At 37.0% G+C, this 26,605-nt stretch overlaps 1 protein-coding gene across 2 annotated transcripts in view; it reads left to right on the forward strand.

Annotated features, from left to right (window-relative positions):
- Positions 1-26,605, forward strand: part of NKAIN3 (sodium/potassium transporting ATPase interacting 3) — a gene marked incomplete at both ends in the record, with an annotated part of 372,746 nt that overhangs the window by 171,702 nt on the left and 174,439 nt on the right. For both annotated transcript variants that reach the window (XM_082752335.1, XM_082752334.1), the window contains 2 exons: positions 9,452-9,589; positions 18,866-18,946. In XM_082752335.1, the coding sequence (XP_082608461.1) occupies positions 9,452-9,589; positions 18,866-18,946 (219 nt within the window). The remainder of the gene's footprint in view (positions 1-9,451; positions 9,590-18,865; positions 18,947-26,605) is intronic.

A 26,605-nucleotide genomic window follows, 5' to 3' on the forward strand; every position in this document is an offset into this window, starting at 1 on the left:
TCACTGTGCTGTAACAAGTTGGCGCTATGAGATTTTACTGCAATAGCTGGCTTCTTCCCTATCTTGGCTACCCACAGACTGCAACTGTACTTTTACAGTGTTTGTTTGATACAGATGTAGTAGTCAGCCTTGGGTATGTCACACTGGCATCTATAGTGCTCTGGGAAGTGGGACTACTTGATGCCGCCTTTTATATCACTGCAGTCAGGTGACCCTGCAGAAAAATAATGTCAGACTCTTCCTTTTATGCTGATGATATTCTTAAATAACGTACTATTGCCTTTCTGAGCCAGGTCCTGCAGTCTTGATGCAGTCAAAGCTCCTGTTGACTTCTGCAGGGATATTATCTGAGCCAAAACTGGATGTTTGGACTCAGTTTGATGAATATACACAACATTTTTCTTCAAGAATTACATTTGGATTTGTGCATGACTGATAATGTTAAACAATGCTGTTAAAAAAAAAAAAAAAAAAAAAAAAAAAAAAGAACATTTGTTAAGATGTGGCAAAACTGAGCTAAGGAAAAGAACCTTTTCAATATCTGACAGTTAATTTTGCAGATTTCTGAGACCTGCCAGTTACTGCTTCTCCTTTTTACACTTTGGTCTGAATTTTCAGATGATATCAATTGTTTGCCAGTTGTTTAGTGGTGGCTGGTTTTGAGAAATTAGTACAGTGTGTTGGCTTTCAAAAAAGAGTGAGCATATACTGTTCTCTACTTACCTGTCTTTTTCCTTAAGCAGTTCTCAAAGAACTACTGATGGAGTATTGATGACTAACAATTTTTTTTCCCCAAAACTATTTTGAATTATTTTACCCAAATATGATTTTTTTATCTGTAATTTTATGTGCTATCAGTACCATCCTCCTCTAATGCACTTATTCACTAAAGCACTTACAAGAATGGTGGAAAGACCATCACCTTGTTCTGAATATTTTCCATATGATCCATATGAATTGAATAGCTGATGAAAAGGAATAATCTTCACTTTTGAAAGGCAACACAGAATCTCTTCAAAAGGACTTTTCTCATACCTGCCTTTCTTCTCTTTGTTTCTGTGCTTTGGCTTTCACTAACCTTTGCTACTTCTCTTTTACTAAGCTCCTTCAGCAACAATCCCATATATTTCTTTCACATTATCTTTTATCCACTCTTACCACTATCCAAATGACAATCCATTACCTATCTGACCAACAATGTGAAGGCGCTTTTAATATTAGATCATCAGGCTTATTTTTCCTTTGACAACAACTTGTCAGAAAGCTAGCAGTTTATTTTTTTGCTACATGAAACTCAATGTACTGTAAACATCGGTGATTTACTCCAAACCTTCCTTGAAATTCAATAACCTTCATGCCACATAATCTTATAAATGTATTTAGTGAAGTTTTATAAGGGATTACTATCTTAAAATCACCCCAGAGCTAGTATTTTACCTAGACAAGTGAATTGAGATCATTAAAAATATAATGGGAATCTCCTCTGTGGTCAGATGGTTGCTTTTTAGCTGCTGCTATCTTTATCTACCCAACTAAAGAGTCCTTCTCCATCCTTTTTATAAAAACCCTTTAAGTACTGAAAGGCCACAATGAGGTCTCCCTGGAGCCTTCTCTTCTCCAGGCTGAACATCCCAGCTCTCTCAGCCTTTCTCTCGTAGGAGTGGTGCTCCAGCCCTCTAACCATCTTTATAGCCCTCCTCTGGACTCACTCTAACAGCCCCACATCCTTCTTCTTCTGTGGGCCCCAGACCTGGATGCAGCTCTGGGGGCCTCAAAAAGGCAGAGCAGATGGGGACAATCGCCTCCCTCCACCTGCTGGTCACACCTCTGTTGATGCAGCCCAGGATGCAGTTTGCCTTCTGGGCTGCAGGCACACACTGCTGGCTCATGTTGAGCTTTTCGTCCACCAGAACCCCCAAGTCCTTCTCTGAAGGGCTTCTCTCAATGAGTTCTTCTCCCAGTCTGTGCTCATGTCTGGGATTGTCCTGACCCAGATGCAACACCTTGCACTTGGACTTGTTGAACATCATTAAGTTCATATGGACCCACTTCTCCAGCTCCCTTTGAATGGCATCTCTATTCTTCGTTATCAACTGCACCACTCAGCTTGGTGTCATCTGCAAACTTGCTGAGGGTGCACTCAATCCCATCATCTATGTCACTGATGAAAATATTGAAAAGCACTGGTCCCAAGACAGACTCCTGAGGGACACTGCTCATCATTGGTCTCCACCTGGACTGAGAACCATTGACCACTACTCTCTACATGCGGCCATCAAGCCAATTCCTTATCCACCAGATGGTCACAGAATCACAGAATTTCTAGGTTGGAAGAGACCTCAAGATCATCGAGTACAACCTCTGACCTAACGCTAACAGTCCCCACTAAACCATATCCCTAAGCTCTACATCTAAATGTCTTTTGAAAACTTCCAGTGATGGTCACTCCACCACTTCCCTAGGCAGCCTGTTCCAATGTCTAACAACCCTTTCGGTAAAGAAGTTCTTCCTAATATCCAATCTAAAACTCCCCTGGCGCAACTTAAGCCCATTCCCCCTCGTCCTGTCACCAGGCATGTGGGAGAACAGACCAACCCCCACCTCGCTACAGCCTCCTTTAAGGTATCTGTAGAGAGCGATAAGGTCGCCCCTGAGCCTCCTTTTTTCCAGGCTGAACAAGCCCAGCTCCCTCAGCTGCTCCTCGTAGGACTTGGTCTACCCTTCAAATCCATGTTTCTAATTGAGAGATTAGTATGTCATATGGGACTGTGTCAAAAGCCTTGTAGAAGTCCAAGTAGATGACAGCAGTCAGTCTTCCCTTGTTGACTTATGCAGTTACTCCATCATTGAAGGCCACCGGATTGGTCAGGCATGATTTACCCTTGTTGAAGCCATGCTGGCTGTCCAGGATCACCTCCTTGTCCTGCATATGCCTTAACATTGACTCCAGGAGGATGCCTCTGAACATCAGGATGCACTTTGTTACTGTGCAGGTGACAGAGAACTGGCATAGGTTGCCCAGACAGTCTGCGGAGTTTTCCACCTTGGAGACCTTCAAAAGCTGCCTGGACTTGGTCCTGGGCAGCCTGCTCTGGGTGGCCCTGCTTCAGCAGTGGGCTTGGACCAAGCATTTCCAGAGGTCCCATCCAACCTCAGCCATTCTTTGTCTGTAATTCAGGGTAACACATCGGCTGTGGAAAATAGTGATAATTGTAAAGGGAGCAACAGTCCTCAGGGATTTTTCAAGTCCTAGAAACTGTCTTTCTAAAGCCACAGATTAAATTTATGGTAATAAGATGAAGCAGAATTTTGGAGAAAATGTATTTATCCTTAGAACCACTAGTTAGTATGTATGATGTGCTGTGTCCTGGCACTTCTCCTGTGATCATTATTAGTCACATGAGCCAGCACTGAGTCTTACATGCATAATACCAATGGCTTGGATAATTCCTGACTTGAACTTAGAATATGAGTGCTCCAGACTATAATTTTTGGATTCACTATTTTTTGTACACTATTTCATTTTTTGAAAGCTTAGGGTATTATGTCCATTTGGGAAGTAGCCTTAGTTTGTGTGGGTATTAGTCATAGTTCTTATAATAATTTTTATTTCAGAAAAGATTTCAAAACTATAAAAAACTATAGTTATACATCGTATTGAATTTCATGGTTGCACTTAGATTTCTTGAATGCAAGTTTTTTAGGTATAGAATGGATAATTTTCTACTTATTATTTCTGGGGATTGTTTTACATGACAAGCTGAATCAGATTTTTAATGTCAAGCAGAGTATATTATACTTTCTCAACTTCGTAAACTCTGTGATTTATAGGGTATCAAGTTTGAAGATTTTTCTCTGTATCATTAACCTTTTATTTTTATGTGAAGCCATTTTATATTTCTATGTTTGTATTAAGCCATTTTAAAGACTTTTCTTGTCTAAAATGATGTGTTACATACAAAATCTCCTTTTTCTTGATCCAGTGACTCCTTCCATTCTGGATGTATCTATTTGGATGTATGAATGTTATTTATTCATCTCAAAGTAACATGTCTTTTATACAAAAGCTTTTTGATTAAAATATAAACCTGAGGGTTATCCATGGAGTTTCTGACAGAACAGGAAATTGTATTTTTACACTTATTTTGAAATGTTGACTTTGGAACTCTGCTGTGCTGGCTCATCACTCAGACAGCTGCTGATATATATTTTGAAGTATAATAGGACCTGAGCATTTAGAAAAGGACATAATTCCATAGGGATATTTGTTGGAGCCTGATCTCAAAAGCGTTTTTTGATCTGTCTGTTGACTAGGAGCGTCTTGGTGATTTCGTTATGTACATGCTATGTAACATTGCTGATCGCTGCCTCATGTTCATTTTGTTACTGCTTCACCGTAGGGTCACTGAGGCTACAGCTGCCACATTTTGTCTGTTCGAGGTGTCCCAAATGTGCTGCATGGATGATCTTGTTGATCCACCCAGGTGGAGAAATTTAAAATTCAAAAAGATTAGCTCACTTTACCGTTTAACACAAAATGACTTTGACATGTTGAGAGAAACTTCAGCCTGTGTGATTTTAGCGCAGCCCAATCTTGCAGTTTAGTACTTCCTCCTTGCACTCTAAGGGACACAGGGAATGTTTGATAGACTTAGTGAAACAAAGAGGTACAAGAACAGGAAAAATGTGGCACGTCTTCATTAAGTGATCTGGTAGAGTCCCACTAGAGCATTTTACTGCTAGTGCTGGTCTCCTGAGTTGAGTACTTTACATTACAAGATTGTCAGTGCTGATGATGACTAAATATCAAAGCAGTCTCTTGGCAGCAATAGTAAGAAGTATTACCTTTCCTTTTCCTCGTGTTGTTATGAAATTAAAAAATGTAATTTCCTATTAACTTTGATATAATTTTTAAAGTTCTCACAACCTCCAGTATTTAACTTTCCAAAACTGAAACCCTCTTCTTTTGTTTGCAAGAAAAATCTGGAGTTTCTTTCTGCTTTTATGCTGAGCAGTAAGTAACAATATCAAACAACAATTTTTGATGGAAACTCCTAAACTTTGTTGTCTGAGATGTCACTAGTAGTGAAGGTGCCAGCCTCCACCAACACGTGCCTCTTAAGGAAGTGATATGACCTCCTTATCTCCTTCTGGTAAGCAGCAAACCCCCAAATTACTTCAGTATACCCCATTTCATTTTGAGTTCCTCTGCCCTTCTAATTTGTACAATCTATTCTTCTATCAATGGGGTAAGTTGAGCCAGCAAATTTTGGATACCTCTGTCTCGCCTTCAAGGTTTATCTGGTTTGGATTGTCTCAGAATAATCTGAAAATGGGGTTGAACACATAAATTCTCTGGGTAAAGTAACTCTTTGAGAAAAGCAGTCTGAAATTGTGCACAGATACCTCTTTCCCTCCTTTTATTCTGTTGATTTCAATGCAGTTAATTACCTTAATCATACTCTGGGTTAGGGTCTGCTTTTTTGTCATTTATATAGAGCTAAAAAGCCTGTGTCCTTCACCTCTGCTTGGGGATTCTTTTGGGTGAAAAAGTAGAAATAAGAACAGTGACATATATCTCTATTAGTGGATATTGCTCTTCGTATAAAGAATCCAGAAGTAAATATATTTCCTCTACCATTATGATGAATTGTTATTTTTTTTAACTTCTATCTGTGCTGTCCGCAAGATTTTGTAATTAAGAATAGGATAGTAATTTGAGCAGGACCCACGTGCCTCTACCTCTTTTCTGTAGATTTTTTTTTTCCCCACTAATGTATTCTGAAGGTTTTAGGGATGAGACAAATTACTCTGTGTTGGCGACATGAACAAAATAAATGAGACCTAGCTGCACAGGCAAATCTTACTGCATAACCCAATGGTGAAAGCCCTTGTTAGTGGGGAAGAAATGTTGCTGTATATTCAGCATCCTGCTCCCAGGACTCCTGTGCTTTACGTGCTGTCATTGTATATAAAAATAAAGAGCCCTGCAGGCAAGAAATACAAGCAACTTTCCCAATGCCAGATAAGTGCCCTAAGCAGTAGGCTATAAACTCCCATTTCTGCTTGTGCTCTCTTCTGGACTCAATAAATGTTAATTTTTAATATTTTATTTTATTTTATTTTATTTGGCTACTGACATTGCTTCAGGAAGAAGCTCTCCCCTGGGGATCATAGTGGATAGGAGGTAGGAGAAGAATGGATGTCTATGTAAGTGGGAGGAGAAGAAATTGAACCTTATTTCTCAGTGTTTATGGTGGATGCCTTTATCACAGTAGCCAATAAAAAGGCTAATTTTTATTTATTTATTTATTTATTTATTTATTTATTTATTTAGTATGTGTGCAAATGCCTAAGGTGCATATACATATCTGTAGAACTCCATTTGGGAAGGTGCTTCTGGCCACTGCCCAATTTTATGGGAGCCCAGTCCTGGCACGTGTAGCTCTGACCTTGCTTGGCAGATACCAAGATGGACACATGAAGGCAAACTGTTTCTGATTCAGATCAGGCATGAGCTGGGTACCAAGCCTGTTAACATGGTCCTGTTGGCAAAGTGTAGAGGCTGTGTTTGTTGCCGTTACAGCACAGTCTTCCAGGAATTTAAGGCACTGCTCCAGGTATCTCTGAGAGATTGCTCCTAAGAAGAGGCACATACTAAACAACTTCATCCATATCTGTGCTTTTGGCTCTCAGACTGCTCTAGGTGTTTCAGATATGCCAGGGAAAGAAGCCAGACACACCACTGGGGGTGCAAGTGAGCGGTCAGGAGTCCTCCCTCATGTTAAGTGAGCAGGTTGTGACCAGTTGTCTCCCCAGCCAGTGCACTCATGCCCAAGGGACCATTTTGAGTAGGTAGATATGAATCTGGGGCACAGCTTCCCTTTTTCAGAGCCAAGGACTCTTCATTGGAGGCAGGAGGGAAATCCTAAGCCAGCTGCCCTCAGTGCTGGGAGCACTACATGACGTGCTCAATTCATTACTGCGGGTGAAGGCATAGGCTTTGCTAGGTGAGAGCTTGAATGAGTATCAGGACAAAGGTGGTTGATGAGCAGGTTTGAATCTGATTTTGAGTACAAGTGTCAGCTAATTAACTCAGGCTGTTCCAGATGCAGACCCTGAAATAGTCTTTGGTACAATCACACATGCAGGTGCAGTTTCATCAGATTTTCCAGCAGCTCCTTCACAGCATGCGCCATCCCCTGCTTAGTTGTTGGTAACGTTGTGGATCCAGGAGGAAGATATATTGTCTCTGAAAAAAATACAGTCAGTGAATTATTTGAATGTCTTGCTGATCCCAAAAGATCTCCCCTTGCAGTGGTAGGAATTGCTCTGGCTCTGATATCATATTTATGATATCATAAATATCTTCTGCTTATATCCTCTTATGATATAGGACAGGCGTCTTGCTTTGTTGTTGCTAATACCTTAAATACTGAGTTCTGCCTGTGCCAAAGAGTTTTTGAAACTCTCTGTCATTTCACATGGGAACTGGGGCACCCTTGCACTGTATTGTGTGATGTATCCTATGGTTTAGGGAAGCTACAGGCAGGAGTATTCCCAAGGTGAGATCATCTGAATTGCCTGAGGGAAGGCATTGGAAAGTGGTTGAAAAAGCTAGTGATTCTGAGGCTCTGCTAGTGAAGTGCCAACTAGGTCACTATTATGATGAAGCTACTGAATGTCCCTGAATCTACTACAAGTTGAAAACATGGTGAGGATAACATCAGGGTCACTGTTGTTAGAAAGACCACATATTTTTGTGTAGGTGACAAACTACTCTGTGAGGATTTTACACAACTAAAATTCCTCCTGAGGTCCATATGCCATTTTTCCGGATTTGGGCATTGACTTCTGTAGTTATATTCCATACCTACAGGAAAAAAAAAAAAATCATAATAATAAAAAAACACAGTTAATATGCTACAGAACAATAAGTTAGTAGAAGAGAGGACAGAGTGTGAAGTAGGCAAAAGTGAGGTAGAGAGCTAATGCCACATAAGCGGACAGCTTTCTCACATGAGTGCTGTTCCCTCTGATGTTCTCCCTTACCTACTGAACCAAAAGAAAGAGATGAGCATCCCACATGTCCAGGAGGATATTATCATTTTAATAGTCTGCTGTGTGATAATTTTTTATTTATGTATACCCGGCCAGATGTTTAGCTGATAAAGATCAGAGAAACTTTACTAATTGCAGAGGAGCTGCACCAAGTTTATGGTTTAACCTTTGTTCATTTAATTGTTTAGATTTATCATATTTAAGAACCTCAGCATAGAGACTCCTGATTTCATGACTTAAATAAGGGGTGATTTTTGTACAGAAATGATGTATTCTGCTCTCAGCTACACATAGCCCCATCTTGTAAGTGAGAATTGAATCAGGCCATTATGAGTAGAAAGTAATGTTTTACATCAAATACCCACATATGATAATACTTTGATTGGTATTCGTAGGGCCATGCTTACTCCATCTGTCTCGGTTATAAATATTTTAAGTGCATATTTCAGTAAATTTTAGAGTTTGTAACAATGTAGTAAAATCAAGTAGATGTGTAATAAATTCTGACAAGCACAGCAACTCAGTTGTTGCTCAATAGGGTTCTGTTTAGCTGCTCAAAAAAAGTCTTGCTAGGCTAGAAAAATATTGAACCAAGTTTAAACTTGAACAAGTATGCTGCCAGGAAAACTCTGGGTTTAATGTCTTTAGAACAATAGGCTGGATTGTCAAGAATGAGTAGAAAATGGGTTTGTCAGCATAAAGCTGGCATTCTAGCAGAAATATTCAGAAATTGCTGGAGGAGCTGAGCAAGAAGATGATTTTTATCTGGCTTTTTATTTTCCTCTTTTTTTTTTTCTATATATTCAGAAGTGCAGAAATACCTAAGGATGCTGCTTATTTATACCTAAGGATGATGCTTCTTAGCTTCCTTCATTTCTACACCTATAAAAATGCATTCCCAAAGTACAATGTGGATAGTGGGGAGAGAGCCATTAGGCTGCTTCTGTGTCTTTCCGAATTAGAGGTGTCCAAAGTATCTTAGCAGCTTTTGCCAGCATGCAGGTAGCCCATCTGGCCCTCAGTTTTGGAGCAGCTTATTCCAAGGTCTTCCAACTTTTTCTACAGCCATTCATTCTCACAGCCTGTATCCTTAAATCAATGAAGTTCCAGCAGGCTTCCTTAATTCCTGCATAAGTGAACTCCCAGGAATATATCCATGTAGCTACATCTAGGATTCTTCTGAGGGGATCTGAATGCTGACTAGTAGCTATTTTCAGATAGCAGCATGTTGACAACACTACTAAGGGCTACACCCAGGAACTACAGTTTCCAGAATTTTGCAGTATTTCAATCTAGTGAAGCCTCGTACAAATAACAAACAAAAAGTGAAAAGTGTTCTATGTCACCCATAATTAAAAAGTGGATGTTCTGTTTATGTGTTTTCTTACAGCTGGCAGCATTAGAGAGACAGATCTTTGACTTCCTTGGTTTCCAATGGGCTCCTATCCTTGGCAATTTTCTACAAATAATAGTTGTCATTTTGGGTTTGTTTGGAACCATCCAGTTTAGGCCTCGATATATAGTTGTGGTAAGTCTCATTTATATTATATTATTTTTGCAATTGGTTTTAAAACTTGTCACATTACAATGCATAATCTTCTTGGCCTCAAAACACCGGATGTTATTTCTGTAGAAAGTTCAGAGTCCCTATGTATTTTTGCAAATTGAGGACTAGTGAGTAGCATTTCTGAAATTTTGGAAGTTATAAGAATGGATAGCTTAAAGAAAGAGCTGCAAAAATATGACAGTGATACAAGCTATTAGTAAGATTCTTTATAGAATTAAATACTAGGATGGGTCATGGGAACATCTACAATTATGTTACATATAAATTAAATGAAGAAAAGAGGTAAAAATATTGTTCACTTTGCAATAGAAAAACAGAATCAATGGCCATTAAAAAAAATAATAATAAAAATAATAAAAAAGGAACAAGTCATATTTGGCTACATCTTCCTCTTAAATGGGGAGAAGCAATTTGACACAAGGGTTACAAAGACATCTTGCTCTTACTTACATATAACTATAACTTGACCTGCCAAAATGTGTGTTTACCACCTTGACCCCAAATTGTTGTGAATTAACTCTGATGCTTGTAACTTGGAGCTTCACAGACTTCTTCCTATGTTCACAACATAGCCAGAAATAATAATAATAATAACAAACTCAACAACTTTCAAAGCTGTGAAGGAACACCCATCAGAAATATCCCTTTTGCTCCCCCACCACCTCTTCTTAATGGATCATTATTACATTTTCACCTGGCATTGTCTGTATCTGGAACATTTCAGTTGTGTTGCCAGTAATGGATTTTAAGAGGCTAAATTTGTTGTGTTTTTTTCTTTTTTTTCTTTTTTTCTTTTTGTTTTTTTTTTTCTTCTTTTCTTTCCTCACAAGACTGAAATAAATGTCTGCTAGGAAAGGCTCATTAAAACAGTGCTTAAAAGGCTTCATCTTTTCTAGTCAAGCCTGAAATCCTGTAATTCTTCTTGATGTCTTAAATGTGAACAAAAACTGTACCCAAGGTAATGTTGAGGTTCTTTACACTCACATTAGCTAAATTTCACAAGCAGACTATAAATAATTGAAAATGGATTGATGTAAATAATAACATTTTTATCTGATACCTGTCACTGGAGAACAGAGCATCATCCATGTATTGATCACTCACCTTTCTGCTTCATGTTCTTCATTTTATACATAAGACAATGGAAGCAAGTGAGGGTAAGCATCTGTAAAATTACACAAGAAATTGGTGTCTGAAGTGCAACAACACAAATCTCTTGTCCCTCGAGTTCAGCTCTGCTGTTCAGTGGTGGAAGCTCTGCTTTTGCTGTCAGAATGAAGAACAACAGATGTTGACTGCTTCTATATTTTTCAAATGTAAATGAACATTTTAGACTATATCAAACTATTTTAAAGTAAAGGTTTAAAGCTTGGTAATTAAAGAAACATCCCACCAAGATACTTATTCCTCACATTTAACTTAACTTACATCCTGATCTAAGCATATATTTAAGCGATTAATGCAACTGTGAATACTCGTTACTTGGGAAGATCAAGACTTTTGAGCAGTTCCCATTCCTACTAATGAAAGATTCCCAGTGAATTAGGAATGATGAAGTCTGAAGAGTGAAAGCACACAGGCTGTCTAGTACCAGTCTCACAGCTCAACATCAGCAGAAGGGGTGTCTTACATGCCTCCCTATTCCCCATTTTCTTCTACCTGGCTGAATACTTCTCCACAGCCCCTCCACCAACTTTGGCAGATGTTTACCAGACCCTTAGGTGAGCCAGTTCCAATCCCAAGCTCTCAGAAAACCAACCCAGCAAAAACTGGAGAGTATTTTGCTAGTTCAGTGAAGTTAATACAGTCTGTGAGGTTCCCAGTTGGTGCCAGGGCCAGCATAAGATGGGGATTGGGACTGCACAGTCATGAGCAGCAGTGCAGAGGCATCACGGAAGAAAGGAGGTGCAAGACTGCCCTTATTGTTAGCTACAAACTTGTCAGCTTAGCCTCTTGTTTAGCTTCACCCTCAGGCTGAAGACATCGAATGCCTCAAACCCGCATAAACTGTAATCCTCCCTTTGCTCAGCTGCTTCTTTTAGTCCCTGTGCTGATCCTTCTTTTGCACCAGCACAAGAGTCACTTCAGCCACTTGATAAATTGTCAAACTAGAACAGATTCAGCTGAAAAGCAACCATTTTCTTTTGTGGTGTTAATTTAAGTGCAGGTCAGCTCTCTGACTTGGTTCACTATAAGGCTTGCTCCAGCAGAAGGGAGAGGTGGGAGAGGGGAAATGGGAACAAGCAGTCAGAGGAGGGGGACAAGTGCATTGATTTCTTCTGCAGCAGTGAAGGCTTACACCAGCTTAAAGTGCTCCTTGAGCTATAGCCTGAGGATCTTCCAATAACATGTTTCCCAGAAACTGTGCTTCCTCTGGCTTTGCCAGCAGCTGTCCTCAGAAGCCCTAAAGAAATGCATGGTGTGGACAGCAAAGACTCCTATGAGTGCCAGCTTTAGGCTGACTTGTCCAAGACAAAAAGGAATCTGAAGGCATCTCTCCTAGGGGAGGACATAGACTGTCTCCCTGCTTCTGATACCCTATGAAATCACATTCCACCCATTATAGTAGTAAACTTTTACCACTGGCTTCAAGTGTAAAGTCTATTTAATGCAAATCTTCACCACCAACCTGAATTTCAATGTAACTTAAACACAGAATGCAGCAAGATTCCTAGCCAGACTGAGTAGTGAATTGTGCTCTAAATGGGTTTCCAAGTCCATATCTGTACTTTCAGCCACATCTAAGCTCCTGGATATGATCGTGGTTGGCATCCCACTCCAGAGTGAGAGTTTGTTTCTGTGGGTTTGGCAAAAGAAATATTGTGATGTGTTTTTATGTACTCTGATTACTGAAGTTTCTGGTTTAGATTAAGCTAATTGAAAGACTAATCAAATACTTCCTGAAAAGTTCTTAGTATCTATTGTTTTTTCCTTAAGACTTCCCTGGAAATCGTCTTTGCTGAATTTTGCTTTGAATTCTGATTTTATCAGAATTCAAAAAAATTGAAGTAATGAAAAATCATGTCAGATACAACAGTTTACTTGTGTAAACTGTCTACAGAAAATTGATCTAATGCACATGTCCGCAAATTGTCCCTATGATATTCTATCATACTTCTATAGGAACCTTCAGTTGGGCTGACCTGCTCTATGGACCCTGCTTTGTCCTAAAGAGATCTTTAATGTATTTTCTGTGTGATGAAGGCTGTGACTGGAGACTTCCCTGACTAAAGAAGTTACACAAAAGCCTTCACTTTGCTATTCTATGCTAAGTATGCCATGTTCTCTCTGCTCAAACTTTAAAATAAGCCAGGGATGGGAAATAAATAAATAAATGTGTTACATGTAGGGCTATAATTTGAAACACATCTATACTGTAGTCAAATATGAGAGTGTTGTTCTGCAGACACAACTGAAAAGGCTTTTGGTGCAGGTACCTGGAGCCATCATGCTCAGTGAGGGCTGCAATAGAAGCTGAATAAACTCAAAAGCAGCTGGATGCTTCTGCCCCTCCCACTGTCATCAAACCCAAGCTTGTTAGTTTAACACTAGCATTTAATAACTACATAAGCTGTAGTAATTGATTTGACAACAGTATAAACATAGCCACTGTGAAGTAAAAGTCTGAATAAAAAAAAATAATAAAAAAAAATAAATGAGTTTTTCTTATAGTTTGAGTGATATGAAATTTGGACTGAGAAACGCAACTCATGAAGCATCACTGTCAAATACAATTGTTGTGTCTGACATTCTTAGTCTACTGGCCTTTGGATACAGGACTATAAAAATGGTCATTCTGAAATAAATCTGGAATTTCACTTGCTCATAAGTAAAATTCTGAGTCCTCAGAACAGCTTAGGAAACACAGAGAGAGAAATAACATTAACTTCAAATGTCCTAGTTAGTTTTAAATATAATAATTATTTTTAACAGTTTTTATGTTAATTTCTAATGTAGATCAATTCTTGTGAACAATTTGTTCTGTCACTAAGCAGTTGTGTTATTTTCAGTACTTGGATATTTTGTGGCTGAATTAAATCAGTGGAACGTTCCCAGGAGACATAAAAATGCTGAGCCGATTCTTAATTTTCCCATATTGGCTCATCTGAAATTTACACAACAAACATTTGCAAAGAAGAAAAAAAAACAGTTAAATCTGAATTCTAACTACAGTGTAATACACTGGTCACACAGCTCCAGAGCTTTGCTGTGATCTGTTTCCCTATGCATGCTTTTCCTTTTTTTTGATAGAACTTGCTATCACCAGCAAGATTTTCAAGCTGTTAAAATTGATTAAAGATGATGATAGGATACTTGTTAAAGTTGTCTTTTTTTCCCTCTTTCTATTTCTGATATGGGACTTCAAAAGCTTTCCGAACTATGAGTCATATAGATTAAATTGCACAAACCTGGCCCAAAGCTGAACATGAATGTATTAATGAACAGTGAGAGATGAAAATAATGCACTCATATAGGGGGAATAGAAAGAATAAATTTCTTCTTTACTTGCTGTAATTTATTCCAATAAATAATATTATATATAGGCAATCTGTACACCTGAAAAAGCAGTTTCTCTAAAAAAAAAAAAAGGCTGGACAGTATACAAGACTGCTTTACACAGTATTCAAACAAATGCTGTACAAAGACTTGCTGTTTCAAAACACGTGAAATATTTAGATAACCGGAATTATTCCTTGAATACCCTTTCTGTAAGTCCTGAGTTGTTACTGTTCCATCATGTTGATTTATGCCACTTTCCTCGTCATCCACAAATACAGCTAAGGAGGGCTGTGTAAGTACTGGTGCCTCTGAGGCATAGCCAGGTACCTAATAGAAGAAGATCTGATGATTCAGTAGTTGCTGCCTTTCCCTTGAAGCATCTCTGAGCCAACATTTATTTCTGCTAATGCCAAGACACTACATCAGAAGAGGTGCTGAGATTATTCATTAAAGCTAAAGTTGTCCCACAACCCTTGTAATATTCAGAGTTAGACATTTCCCTTTTCTCTCTTATCTTTCAATTTAACAAGCCATTCTTCACAACTGTCCTTAACCCTTTCTATTTGTGACATTGTTCCCATCCAATTGCAATGGTTTAACTCTGGAAGTGGTTATATTTCACTGGTGTACGAAAGGTATCCCTGCAACACTTTCAGTGTGCAAGTGACCTGTAGAGGCACAAGAGGCATCCTGTTACAAGGAGCCTGGCGTTAAGAAGGGATCTGAAAGGAACCTCCTGGGATGAATACTAATTTAACCTGTGATGTTTAGGGAGTACACTCTCTGCATAACTTACAGGACACCAAATACTACCTCACCCCAAACATTCCTAGGGCAAAAGTCCAAAAGTAAGAAAACATACAGTGCATTCTGGGGAGAAATCAGCAGAGGTTATCACCAATGTCCTAGCTTCTTTTCAGCAGAAGGCACCTGTTAGGTGATAATATCCACATTACCTTTAGGTAGTGCATGATGTGGAGTATAAAATAAAAAAAAAAAAAACAAAAAACAAAATAAAACACAGCTTCCCCTATTACTTCAATTTATGTGGAAAATGATGACAGATACAGGAAGGATTTTGATGCTGAGCATTAGACCAGATGGGCCTGGCAGAAACTGAATGGGGCTGGCCAAAGAACTGGGGCAGGAGAGGCTGGATGTGGGTAGGATGAGAGTGTGCAGAAACAGCAGGATCACCTGGGTAGTGTTCAGGACATGGGGCAGGAGAGGTTGAATGGCAGCTCAGGTCGTGAACAGATTAACTTAAGTGTCTTGGGAGAGAAATTAACCCTGTGGATCAGCTTGGACCTGATGTTTCAGGCTGACCACTCCTCCACTGAGAGCAACTGTCTGACACTTCACATGACATGCTCCTGTGCCTGTTGTCCCATCACACAGAGGAGAACAAACCATCACTGTAGTCAATTTTTCCACTAGTTCAAAGCACAGTTTTTTGTAATGGATCTATAAGGTATTCCTCTTTTAGTGACCTAAGCAGGTGTTAAGTGTGATACCACATCATGGAATATTATTACAAGTTGTTGTTTTAAACTTTGAAAGTGTATATACATAAAAAATTACACACATACACTTAATGCTCAGAAAGTATTATAAATTTTTGTGAACACACACAAAAAAAAAAAAAAAAAAAAAAAAAGCTAAGGAAAACTATTATTAATGTACAATCTTAATGGTATCCTTTTATATATTTTCAGTTTTGAGCTGCATGGATGCATACCAATATTTTCATAGTGACACCTCACTTTCAATAGAAAGGACAGACATTTTGCAGTTTTCTGGTGATGAAAGCTATAGAATACAAACTTGATTTGCAGAAAACAAAAGACATGGGAACAATGAAACTGCAGGAATAAAGGACTGCTTTTGCTATGAAGGCAGTTATGGGTAGCTGAATTTTTTCTCTGCTCTCAACCAGTGAAACCTTTTTTGACACAAGGCAGGTCACTCAAACCAAACTTCTTGCATGCTTTGTTTTCCCCTTGTGTTCTGGGTTCTTGACTGGAGACTTTGTGGTCTGATTTGCACACATGCTGAGCACTCAGCCTCTGGGAGCTGAACACTGAGATTGTAAAGTTCTGTATAAACCCAAGTGTTCTGAAAAACAAAGTCTTAAGCATCTCAAATTGGATGCCTATAATGTACGAGTACTTCTGAATGTAATCTCTGCATGTATCAGAACATCATTTGCATTCTGAGAGCTGTAGCATTCCCTTATAACATAAAATAAATTAGTTAATGTTTGTGCAGTTCTAACATTACAGCGATGAGCATCTTAGAAAACCTCATGAGGAAATTAATATTCTGTCTTCAGAGCAGGGTCTGAGTGACAAAGAGAAACAAAGTGTTAAGTTAGCTGTTCAGTGAGTGAGTAAGGTAGGATCCTCTAAAATAAAAATATATATATATAATGATTTAATTGATGTTTGCATTGTATTACACAGCCACGAAAAGGAAAACTAATATAGCATGTATAGCTAGAATTCTATTTCCTCATTTTGCTTTCTTGCTTTTGTTTTCTTTAAAGTTTTCTATTAATGCAGTCTTCCTTAAGCATCTATGATGCTATACAAGGAAAAAATATGCTACTTGCAAGATCAAAAAGCTGTGTTTTTAAGTGTGAAGAATAATTTTCTTACTTATAAAAATTAAGTAGGACTTATTACTGAATATGTAATTATGTAACATGTACTTAACCAATACAGAGCCTATATTTATATTCCTGCTCTTCAGTGAGTGTTGGAGGAGCCACTTTCTTACACAATAGCTGGGTTTCAAGGTACACATTGGTTTTGAATCATCACTTCTCCTTCAGTATTTGTCAAGTGGATATGTAACTGAGCAGGTCCTGACTTTGTAAAACAGATAGGTTTTGCCTGTGTGGTTTATAATTGCCCATAGAATTGCACCCATGTAACAGAACGAGACCCTTAACAGATTTGGCATGGCCTGCAGATCAAATATGTTTCCTATTTTTATTATGATGATAAAATTCATTCATTGACAAATGAAAAAATCTTTCTTAAAAAGTGGAATTCTCCTCAATATTCAGAAATCTGCTGTATATGAGCAGCTGTGCCTTAATAAGACTGAAATTCCAGCAGCTGGCATTGTATTAAGGATTCATTAATTTTGAGCACTCTGCACCTGATGTTCTTAGGACATACGATGGAAAATCAAGAGTTTGTGGTGAGTTACTACAAAGTCAGCAAACAGAAAAAACTGTGATATCCTCTTCTAAGTTAATCTTCTGAATAGACCTTATATTGTTCACAGTCCACAGCTGCTTTGTCTAATTTATAACACAGCCCTTAGTTTGCCACCCTGACCTTCTCTGGAAGCCAGCAGAAATGGGCCAGGAGTGTTACTTTCATTTTGTCTATTAATGATCTACTTCTTATGTCATAGACATCTCCAAACATCCTAATTACTACATAAAGAAAATAAATTAAACCAGCTAACCTGCGTACAGAAACTGTTATATTCTCGTGTAATCAAAGAGTGGAAAACTTCAGCCCTCTTCAGCTGAACCTATCATTGTATGCCATAGGAAGAGGAAGGAGGAGGAGAACATAACTGAAACCTGCCCAACAAAGCCAAGCTGACAATGTGCCTGGAATGGAAACAGGATCTAGCATAGTGCAGATTAGGGTGTTAAGTTTTTCTGAGTGCATTGAAGCAAAACAATAGCATATTAACCTCACCTGGTCACAGCTAAGTAGACTTGCAAAGCTATTTAGCAGCAGTTCTCCATTGTGAAGGTTATAAGCACATACATGTAAAGTTGTGCTGCCACTGCTCGTTATATTTTTATGTGGGTGTAGCCCCAGCATGGTTGGGTATGCACTTGACTAGTCAGACATAAATGCTTCTGAGCTGAGCTGTTTGGATAGTTAATTATGCATAGTTTTACTGTCATATATAGATAAACAGCATAAGGAAACAGTGCCAGTCAATTATGCTGACAATTAAAATGCAAAAGATGATTTAAGACAGACAAATTAATCTCCCATACATGCTGTGGGTGGAGTATAGGGTCATTCTTGCACTAGAGGAAAGCACTGGAGAACCCAGAAGTGATGTAGATACATTCATCCAGTAAGGGTGCATTGTAGAATCATGTTCACAGCCACAAGGGTTGGAGAACTAATGAGCCAGACACAATCAGCTGAAATAATGATCTAATTAAAATATCTTTTACTTAAAGACTCTTAAAAAATATCCTAACCTTTCTCCTTTTTATTTTCTAGCAAGTTCTAAATATCAGATCAATAGATTTTCTGTTTTCTTTGACATTTTGTTTTTCCTTGTATCTTTCTTCATAATATTTTGTAGAATATGGAGCATTTAAATTACTATACTATTCTGAAATGTGCATTAACAGAGCTAAGTCATGATTTACAAATGACTCACAGTTGTCCCAAAAGTCAGCATTTTGGTTTTAATTGGTACCAGTAGAGTAGTGTAAAACTGTAAAGAATAAATCTGTTTTATTAGTATGTATTTAGAACAGCAAAGAGTATTGGATTTGTAATTTCCTGTGATTCTTAGGGGACTTGTGCAGGGAAAACTCCTTTTCTGAACTCTGCCCTTGACTGTTCCCAGAAGAACAATGCTTATTGATATCAGTATTTTATTATTGATTTGCTCAGTATAAAGTTCTTTCATCTTCACGTTTTATTTTTCTGTCTTTTTGCTTTCATCCGGCTTTGTGTTTAGTACACGGTGTGGACTGCCCTGTGGGTCACCTGGAATGTTTTCATTATCTGCTTCTATTTGGAAGTAGGCGGACTTTCCAAGGTAGGTCTCTTATCATTCTTTAGGTTTATGGGAGGGTGTTTTAACTACAGAACTCATGGATTTTAGAAGGCTGGAACCATAGAGGAAAAATGTGTCTGTTTGAGCATACAATCTGATCTTCAGTGTTTGAACTTGTATATGATAGTAAATAATCATGGTTTTGAAGTACATAAATGCAATGAATCTAAACTACAGTTGCCTTCTGAAGCACCATCTGAAGAAAAATTATGTTATTCAGTAGAAACTTTAAAGTTCTTTTTGATTCTTGAAAAACAGACAATGCCATTTTGGGTGAATTTCCAAGCGTAAGTGGAAAACGTATCTGAATTTCTCAGGCTGCTTTGAAAGCAGCTAAAGAAAATTACGAAGAAGGTTAATGTAGTAACTTGTAGAGCAAATTGGTCTTACAGTGAGAATGTTAATTCTTTTCTTTAAAAAAAAAAAAAAAAAAGGCAAAGGATGACTTTTTTCACATCTGAATAAAACTTTCCTTTACATGGCACTTAATGCTCTAGGCCATTGATTCTCTATTCAAACCTCTGATTAGAGCAGAAGTATTTGCTGGAATTACCAGGATATGTATTGCATTCATAAAACAGAGTGCTTATGTTAGTGTAGGTTATATTTAGCATTGTATCTACAGTGAGTTCCATACAGTGTCTGATGATTTTTATTCTATTGTTAGACAGAAATTAAATTAATCTCTGTTTACCACATTCATATTTAAACGTTTGTAGGCACAGTATGCCAATAGCACAAGTGGATCCTGGAATTAATAGAATAAATGTCCCTGATACTAGCTGTGGATTTAATGATATAGATTATGCTACTGTTGATTCATGCAATGCTTTTAAAGAATTCTGAACTCCACTCAGTTCAGATAGCAATGTTTGTGAGCTATGTGATTTTCTGGGTTCATCATTAAAACTCATGGCTTTCGGTTGACAACAAATAAAAAAACGGTGAAACCAATTTAATAAGAAATAAAATTTAATTTACTCAGAAAAAAAAAAAAATCTATTAAAATTAAAGCTTTCAACGAAAGCTTCTTTTGGTGATAAAACTTTGTAATGAAAAACTAAAACAGCTTATTTTTTCTGCAAATGTGATTTAGTTTGCTCGGAGTCATAGACTTGATGGGGAGATTAGTGCACTTCATAGATCAAAATAACTTATTGTATTGGCATGTTTTGACTTAAAAATCTATTGTGTACACAGAAGTGATGAATGCCTAAAGTAATTGTTCTTTTTCATTTTGCTGTACACATAGTTTGCATTTTTTTTCAGTTCGTTGATGACTGTTATTATAGGGACTATTATATTTTTTTAAAGATTGCTAGTATTTTTTATCTAAATGCCTTGGACGTGAAACTTGTAGTGTGACCCCTAAATTTGTGAAAATCAGAGTTGCCTTTACATAGATTGCAAATAATTCTGATTGTGTCCTTACCAATATAAAACAGTAGAAATAAATAGAAATCCTTTATCTTCCAGTTTCACCAATATGCTTCACTTTTAGGCCTTTTTATTTAATATATATGACAAAACAAAATGCAGAGATGTAGTACAAATATCACTCAGTAATTAAGAAAAATCTCTTTTATTACTATTTATTTTGATTGATCTTTTTGGTGGAATTTTTATTTTGTCATTTATAATTACAATGTTTGAAAAGTGATTTCAAGGTGGTACACACAAAATTATCCTCATGGAATTTAACTGCTCCTGAACAAATTACATCACACATTACATTGTAGCACTGGCATCAGGACCAAGCTAGTAATAATAAAATCCAGAATTTTGTGTAAATTGTGCCAAGAAATTCCACTAAATGTAATGGAAAATTTGAGTAAGAAGGACTTAGCTAATTTATACCCATTCTTTGCTGTGAGGGTTTAAAGAAAACATTTATCTTTCAGTTACAATGCATACTGTTCATATTTTCCAGAAAGATAAAGTGATTATTTATTTATTAAAAGAACAGCTTGATTTTAATTTTAAGTCTGTGTGTGACTGTATATATATATATATGTAGACACATATAATAGATACTTAAACTTTTCTTGATAAAGAGTGATGAAAACTGTCATCCATTCTCTCATTGTCAAACACCACAGAAGTGGCTTGAACTTTTCTATTCTTTCAGCAAAGTATGGTGCTTTTTCTTAAGAGTTTCCTGGAAAGTTTATGTATTTTTGAAATACATAATATACCAGTGAAAACACATTTCATGTTTTTCAAACATATTTCACCTTTGCCAAAAGAATTCAATTTCACAAATACCCAAATATTTTGACCCAAAAGCCCATTTAAGTTTTTGTTTTTAATAATCTTGTGAGAGATTATTAAAACCTGAGGGGATGTATATAGTCTATATACATATGTAATCTGGGGCTATAGGACCTCTTGTGGTCAAGGAATTAACTTAGGTCTCAGTTAATTAATACTCAATTAATATGGTATTATAAACAGGAATTATAAATATAAAGAAGGAGAGTTGTGCAGAAGAAACCAAAAGCAGCTCATCCCACAATAACTACAACGTGGTAATCAGGGAAATCTCCTGAGAAATTAATGATATGGATTCCAATCTTCTTGTGTGTGGAAGGGGAATAAACTTGGCTTTCCACCAGCTGGAGTGGTTTAAGCACAAATCTAATGAGTAAAGGGCTCATCTTTAACTATCCTATAGACAGTGTAAAGTCAAGATCATTTCTCACTTCTGTTACAGAATTGCAAATAAAACATTAATATTTTCTTTCAGGGCTAAATAAATATTATTTGATCAGAAATAGAATAGTTAATTCTTTGTTTGTATTAATTTAGATTTTTACTTGTCTTTTATTTCTCATTTTAGCAGTACAATCCCACCAGCTCTCTATTTGCCTACCAGTGAAAAAACTGTCCCTGTGAAAAAATGAAAATTGCCTATATTTTTCATTTACTGCTTTTTTGAAACTGAAAGAATAATTTTTAGTGTAAACCACCCTGTGTGACAGAAACAAAGCTGTTGTTATAACATGACCTTTTAATCCTCCACAGCAGGATGACAGATTGCTACATCCACACACCTTTTAGTCGTGGAGCTCATTAGTTGTTTGGATCTTATTCTATGTCTTGAAATGAAACTGTTCTAATTGCTGCATTTGAGAGTATGGACAATCTTAGATATACAGACATAAAGAAAAATCTCAAGAATTAAGAGGCAAACAAAACATTCCCTAAAACACATTTGAAAATAAACTTCAATTGAATCTTACCAGTACCAGAAGTTGTCCTTTTGAAATTTTATATGTTCTTATATATGGACTAGACATAATCTATCTTATATAAGTCAGCCTTCTATCCCTAGCAGTACATTCTTTAATGTACTTTTTACTTTACAAAGGATGCCTAATTTATTTAGTTTTCAGAGTTAATATTTCTATCATTTACCTCCCACTAGTATTTCAGAACAAGTATGAAAATAGTTGTGTTTATTTGTATTTATCATTTGATCTGCTAACTGGTACTTTTTGGTAAACCATTTTTCTCCTACTAGATTTATTGTGGGTTACTGTGACATTTGCTCACACATGTTACTACCCTTTATCCTGTAAATGTATGGCAGCACTCCAGGGCTGCATATTCCTTTCCTGTTTTATATGCCTTGCCTTACCAACTGGGCAATGTTGATCAGCTAGTTTCTTATTCTATGATGTTTCCATCTGTTCTTCGCTGTTTTTCTGTAGCATGCTTCTTAAGCATGAACTTTGCCTAAATCTAGGTTACTTTAAGTTCAGCTTTCAAGGTTGAGCTGTCTGTTAGCTATGTCTAGTGCTGCTTTTGAGCAAAGATTTCCATGGCACACACTCACATATTCAGTAGGAAACTGCTTCTAAAACAGCTTACGTTTATTATCCGGTCCTTAATTTCTGAAGTCGAATTGAGGTCAATGTGACTTCTTTAATGTGTCTGTGATACTACACACACTGAAGCCAGTGGAAATTTTGCATATGCTAATTAATAAAACAATCTTTTTCACATTTATTTTCTAGTAATATTTATTTATATCAGTGTGTCTGAGGCTCCCAGCCAACTTTATTAAACTAGAGACAGAAATATGGACTAAGTTTTGATATAGCTCTTTAGTTGGTGGATAAAATTATAACTGGTAAAATTAATTTGTTCCCTCTGAGGAAAAAATGGACTAATAAATTACTTAGCAAAAGTGCTGTGGGAATAGAGACTTAATACTCTTTTCTGAACAAAGTATTGTAGATCAGAATAAGGGCTAATCAGCTAATCATGTGCGCTTAATCCTGGCTACTTCTGGAGTCCTCTTTATTCCATTTGGTGCATGTCAGTCAATTCTTAATTATTGTACAGTTATATCTAAGTATCTCAAATGGATCAAGTTAAGCTCAAAAATAATGCCATTTTTTAATTAATAAAGATGTAAAGGTAAAGTTTGGGGGCTCGTGGTATTTATTTTATTTTATTTTTTTAATGTGAAATGAGAACAGGAGCATTGCTTAAATTTAAGCAATGGAAGTTGGAACTTAAGCAGTGAGTTGGAAGGGACCTTAAAGATCATCTAATTCTAACCCACCTGCCATAGGCGGGGATGCCACCCATTAGGTTAGTTTGCCCCATCCAACCTGGCCTTGAACACCTCCAGGGATGGGTGTTTTCTTCACCCATTTTCTTCAACATTGAGCCATTACCACAACTCTCTGAGTGCAACCATCCAGCCAATTCCTTACCCACTGAGTGGTCTGTCCCTTAAATCCCCATCTCTCCAATTTAGAGACAAAGATATCATGGGGGACAGCGTCAAATGCTTTGCACAAGTCCAGGTAGTTGGTTGTCATGATGTCAGTTGCTCCTCCCCTATCTACCAGTGTTGTAACCCCATCTTAGAAGGCCGCCAGATTTGTTAGGCAAGATCTACCCTTAGTGAAGCCATGTTGGCTGCTACAATACAAAATATGTTGGCTAACAACATGAAAAAAAGTCATTCTCATTCTAACATGCAGGTATAAATGAGAAAATTAAGGCAATTATTTTGGTGTAGTTAGCATCAAAATTAGCTCAATGACATAGCCCACTCTGAGAAACATTTGAATAAAGTTGGCAGCATCTTTAGGAGAGGAAGAAGTGCTAAACTTAAAAAATAAAATAATAAAATAAAATAAATAAATAAAGCCTATATAGAAAATCAGCAAGGAGAGTGGAAAGGATTTCCTGGCAGGGCATAACACATCTACTCAACTGTAAATGATTTTTATATGGAGGCAAGTGTTCATTTTTTAGATCTACTCAGAAGAAAGTCAACAAATAACTTTTTGAACATGTGACAAATACTTGTCTGGAGGTTAGGAGGAGCTTTCTAGTACTAAGTGCACTGAATAAGGTCTAACACTGTTGTAACTCTTCATCACTAGATACTGTGAAGAATTAAGTAAAGGAATAGCTATCTGTGATGATCAAGGTAACTCTTCCTCCTTGCTATTTTTAATCTATAGAAATAAGCCTCTGTCACGGTAAAATTCCAAGGTAATATCCATGGATGGTTTGAGGTATGAGTGTTACATATGAAAAAGTGAATAGATTATGAAAATGGAAAACCTCCTCTTCAACTAACTGAGAATTGTATTAACTTCAGCGGGAGTGGTGTTCCAGCTGAGGATCTTGGGGTGTCTCTGGCTTTTTCCCTCAGCAGATGTGTAGGGACACAGAAAATGGGGAAACCCAATGGAGGCTTCAAGGCGGCTGATGGCAGTTCTTGTACATGCATGGATGGGATGTTGGTGTTCAGCTGTGTGACACCAAGTGGGAGGCGATGCTGTCGCTGCTGTTCACTCCTGACAGACACTAGGCATCTGTTAAACACAAGACTCATGTTCTCTCAGTTCTTTTGATGGATTTTTAATTGAACACAAATCATTGCCATTCACAACGCATCCTTCACCAAAGAGAATTTAATACCAGTAACGGTGTATTTCTTTCCTTTTGGACATGGTACATAGTCATGTACAACTCAGCTGAGAATTTCTTCCCACACACCTATGACTACTATCAATTGCTTTAGGTCAGTGTCTCTTAGGCCTTGGGAGGCTACGTATCCATTATTCTTATTCTTCATGCTCCTATAGATCCATTTGTTTCAGCTGATGCCATCAACTGCTACTAACTGTGATATCTGCAATAACGGATCGCACTAAAGCAGTGGATGTAGCTGGAGGCATTTTGCAATTTCTAGTTGTTACAGATAACTAGTTTTATAGCAGTAGTTAAATATAATCTCTTCTTAGTGTGTATTTGAATAAAACTCAATTAGCAGAAATTAAACCTGAAGAAAGGAAAGTTTTCATTTCCTTGAAGTTTGGACCCTCTTACTTCCTCCTACTTTCCTGACTTTGTTATTCTAAAAGAGTTTAAGGAATTACTGTTTTTAAAGTTATGTTCCAGAGTGTTTTCTGGTATGGAGAAATGAGGAATGCTAATTAAACACCACTTCAGTAAATAGAATTAAACTTATAGTAAGACACGGAAAACTGGGCCCAGTATACACATTTCAATGCTTGCCTTGTGCAAACAAATTTATCTCAGCTTTCACTCTTTCTTTGAACCAGCTCTCATAATTAACAACAACAACAAAAGGATGTGTTAAGAAACACCTGCCTCTCTTTTTATTATTGTTATTATTATATTTCCCTTTCTTACAGTAGAGATTCCACTGAAATGTGTTTGCTACAGCATAATGTTCTAATATGACCTTCTTTATGCATGTTACTCCTCCCATCGTGCTGCTTTTTCATAATAAAGAGAAATAATATCCAGGTTCATCTGTATTTAATATTTTTCCATAATGTTCTGTTCTAAGAACAACCTTTTGAATTTTTAATTATTTTGGCAGTAAACCTGGAATCCAATTTACTGTGATGTTATGCAGTGTAATGCTGAACAAAAACATTTCAGAGCTTCAAAATAATAACCATGATCTTGCCTCAGATACCGTTAATCATGAATTCAATATATTGGTGGTGTGCCTTTCCACAGTATTTACAAACAATATTTTCTGATGTTCTGTTATATTGACGTTGGTACTACATGCAGTTTCTACTGCTGCATATAGTTTCTGTTTAGAATACAATGATTGTTTCCATTAAAAGTTAGCATACTATCTGCCATGAACTGTGAATCATAATAGTGAAGCTGTGGTAAAAAGTATTATGTTTTTATTAACAGTTTACACTTCTCATCCAGAAAAAAAAAAAAAAAAAAAAAGACAAAAAAAAAAAGGAAAAACTACACATCTGTGCTGGTGTTATTAAAATAAATCAAAGGAATGCTACCTGCAGACTGCTTAACAAGATTTTATATGTTCTATATTAAAAAAAAAAAAAAAAGAAAAAAAGAAAAAAAAAAGAGAGAGAGAGAATATCAGAAGAGTATTAATCTGTTAGTACTCTAGTATTAAAATCAGTTCATCCAGTTTGGAATTTTGAACAGTCAACTGGCCTCAAAGGCTTCTATTTAGCTGAAGAGACTGTGGAAGTTTCTTGATGTTCCAGATTTTACATGACCAAAGCCATTTTTTATTCATTCCGTTTCTGTGTGCTGAGTAAAGCTGCAACACCATGTAAGTTTTAATGAAATATATGCTTATTCTTA

This window comes from Aythya marila (assembly GCF_965140915.1).
Source record: "Aythya marila genome assembly, chromosome: 2".
Classification (NCBI taxonomy): domain Eukaryota; kingdom Metazoa; phylum Chordata; class Aves; order Anseriformes; family Anatidae; genus Aythya; species Aythya marila.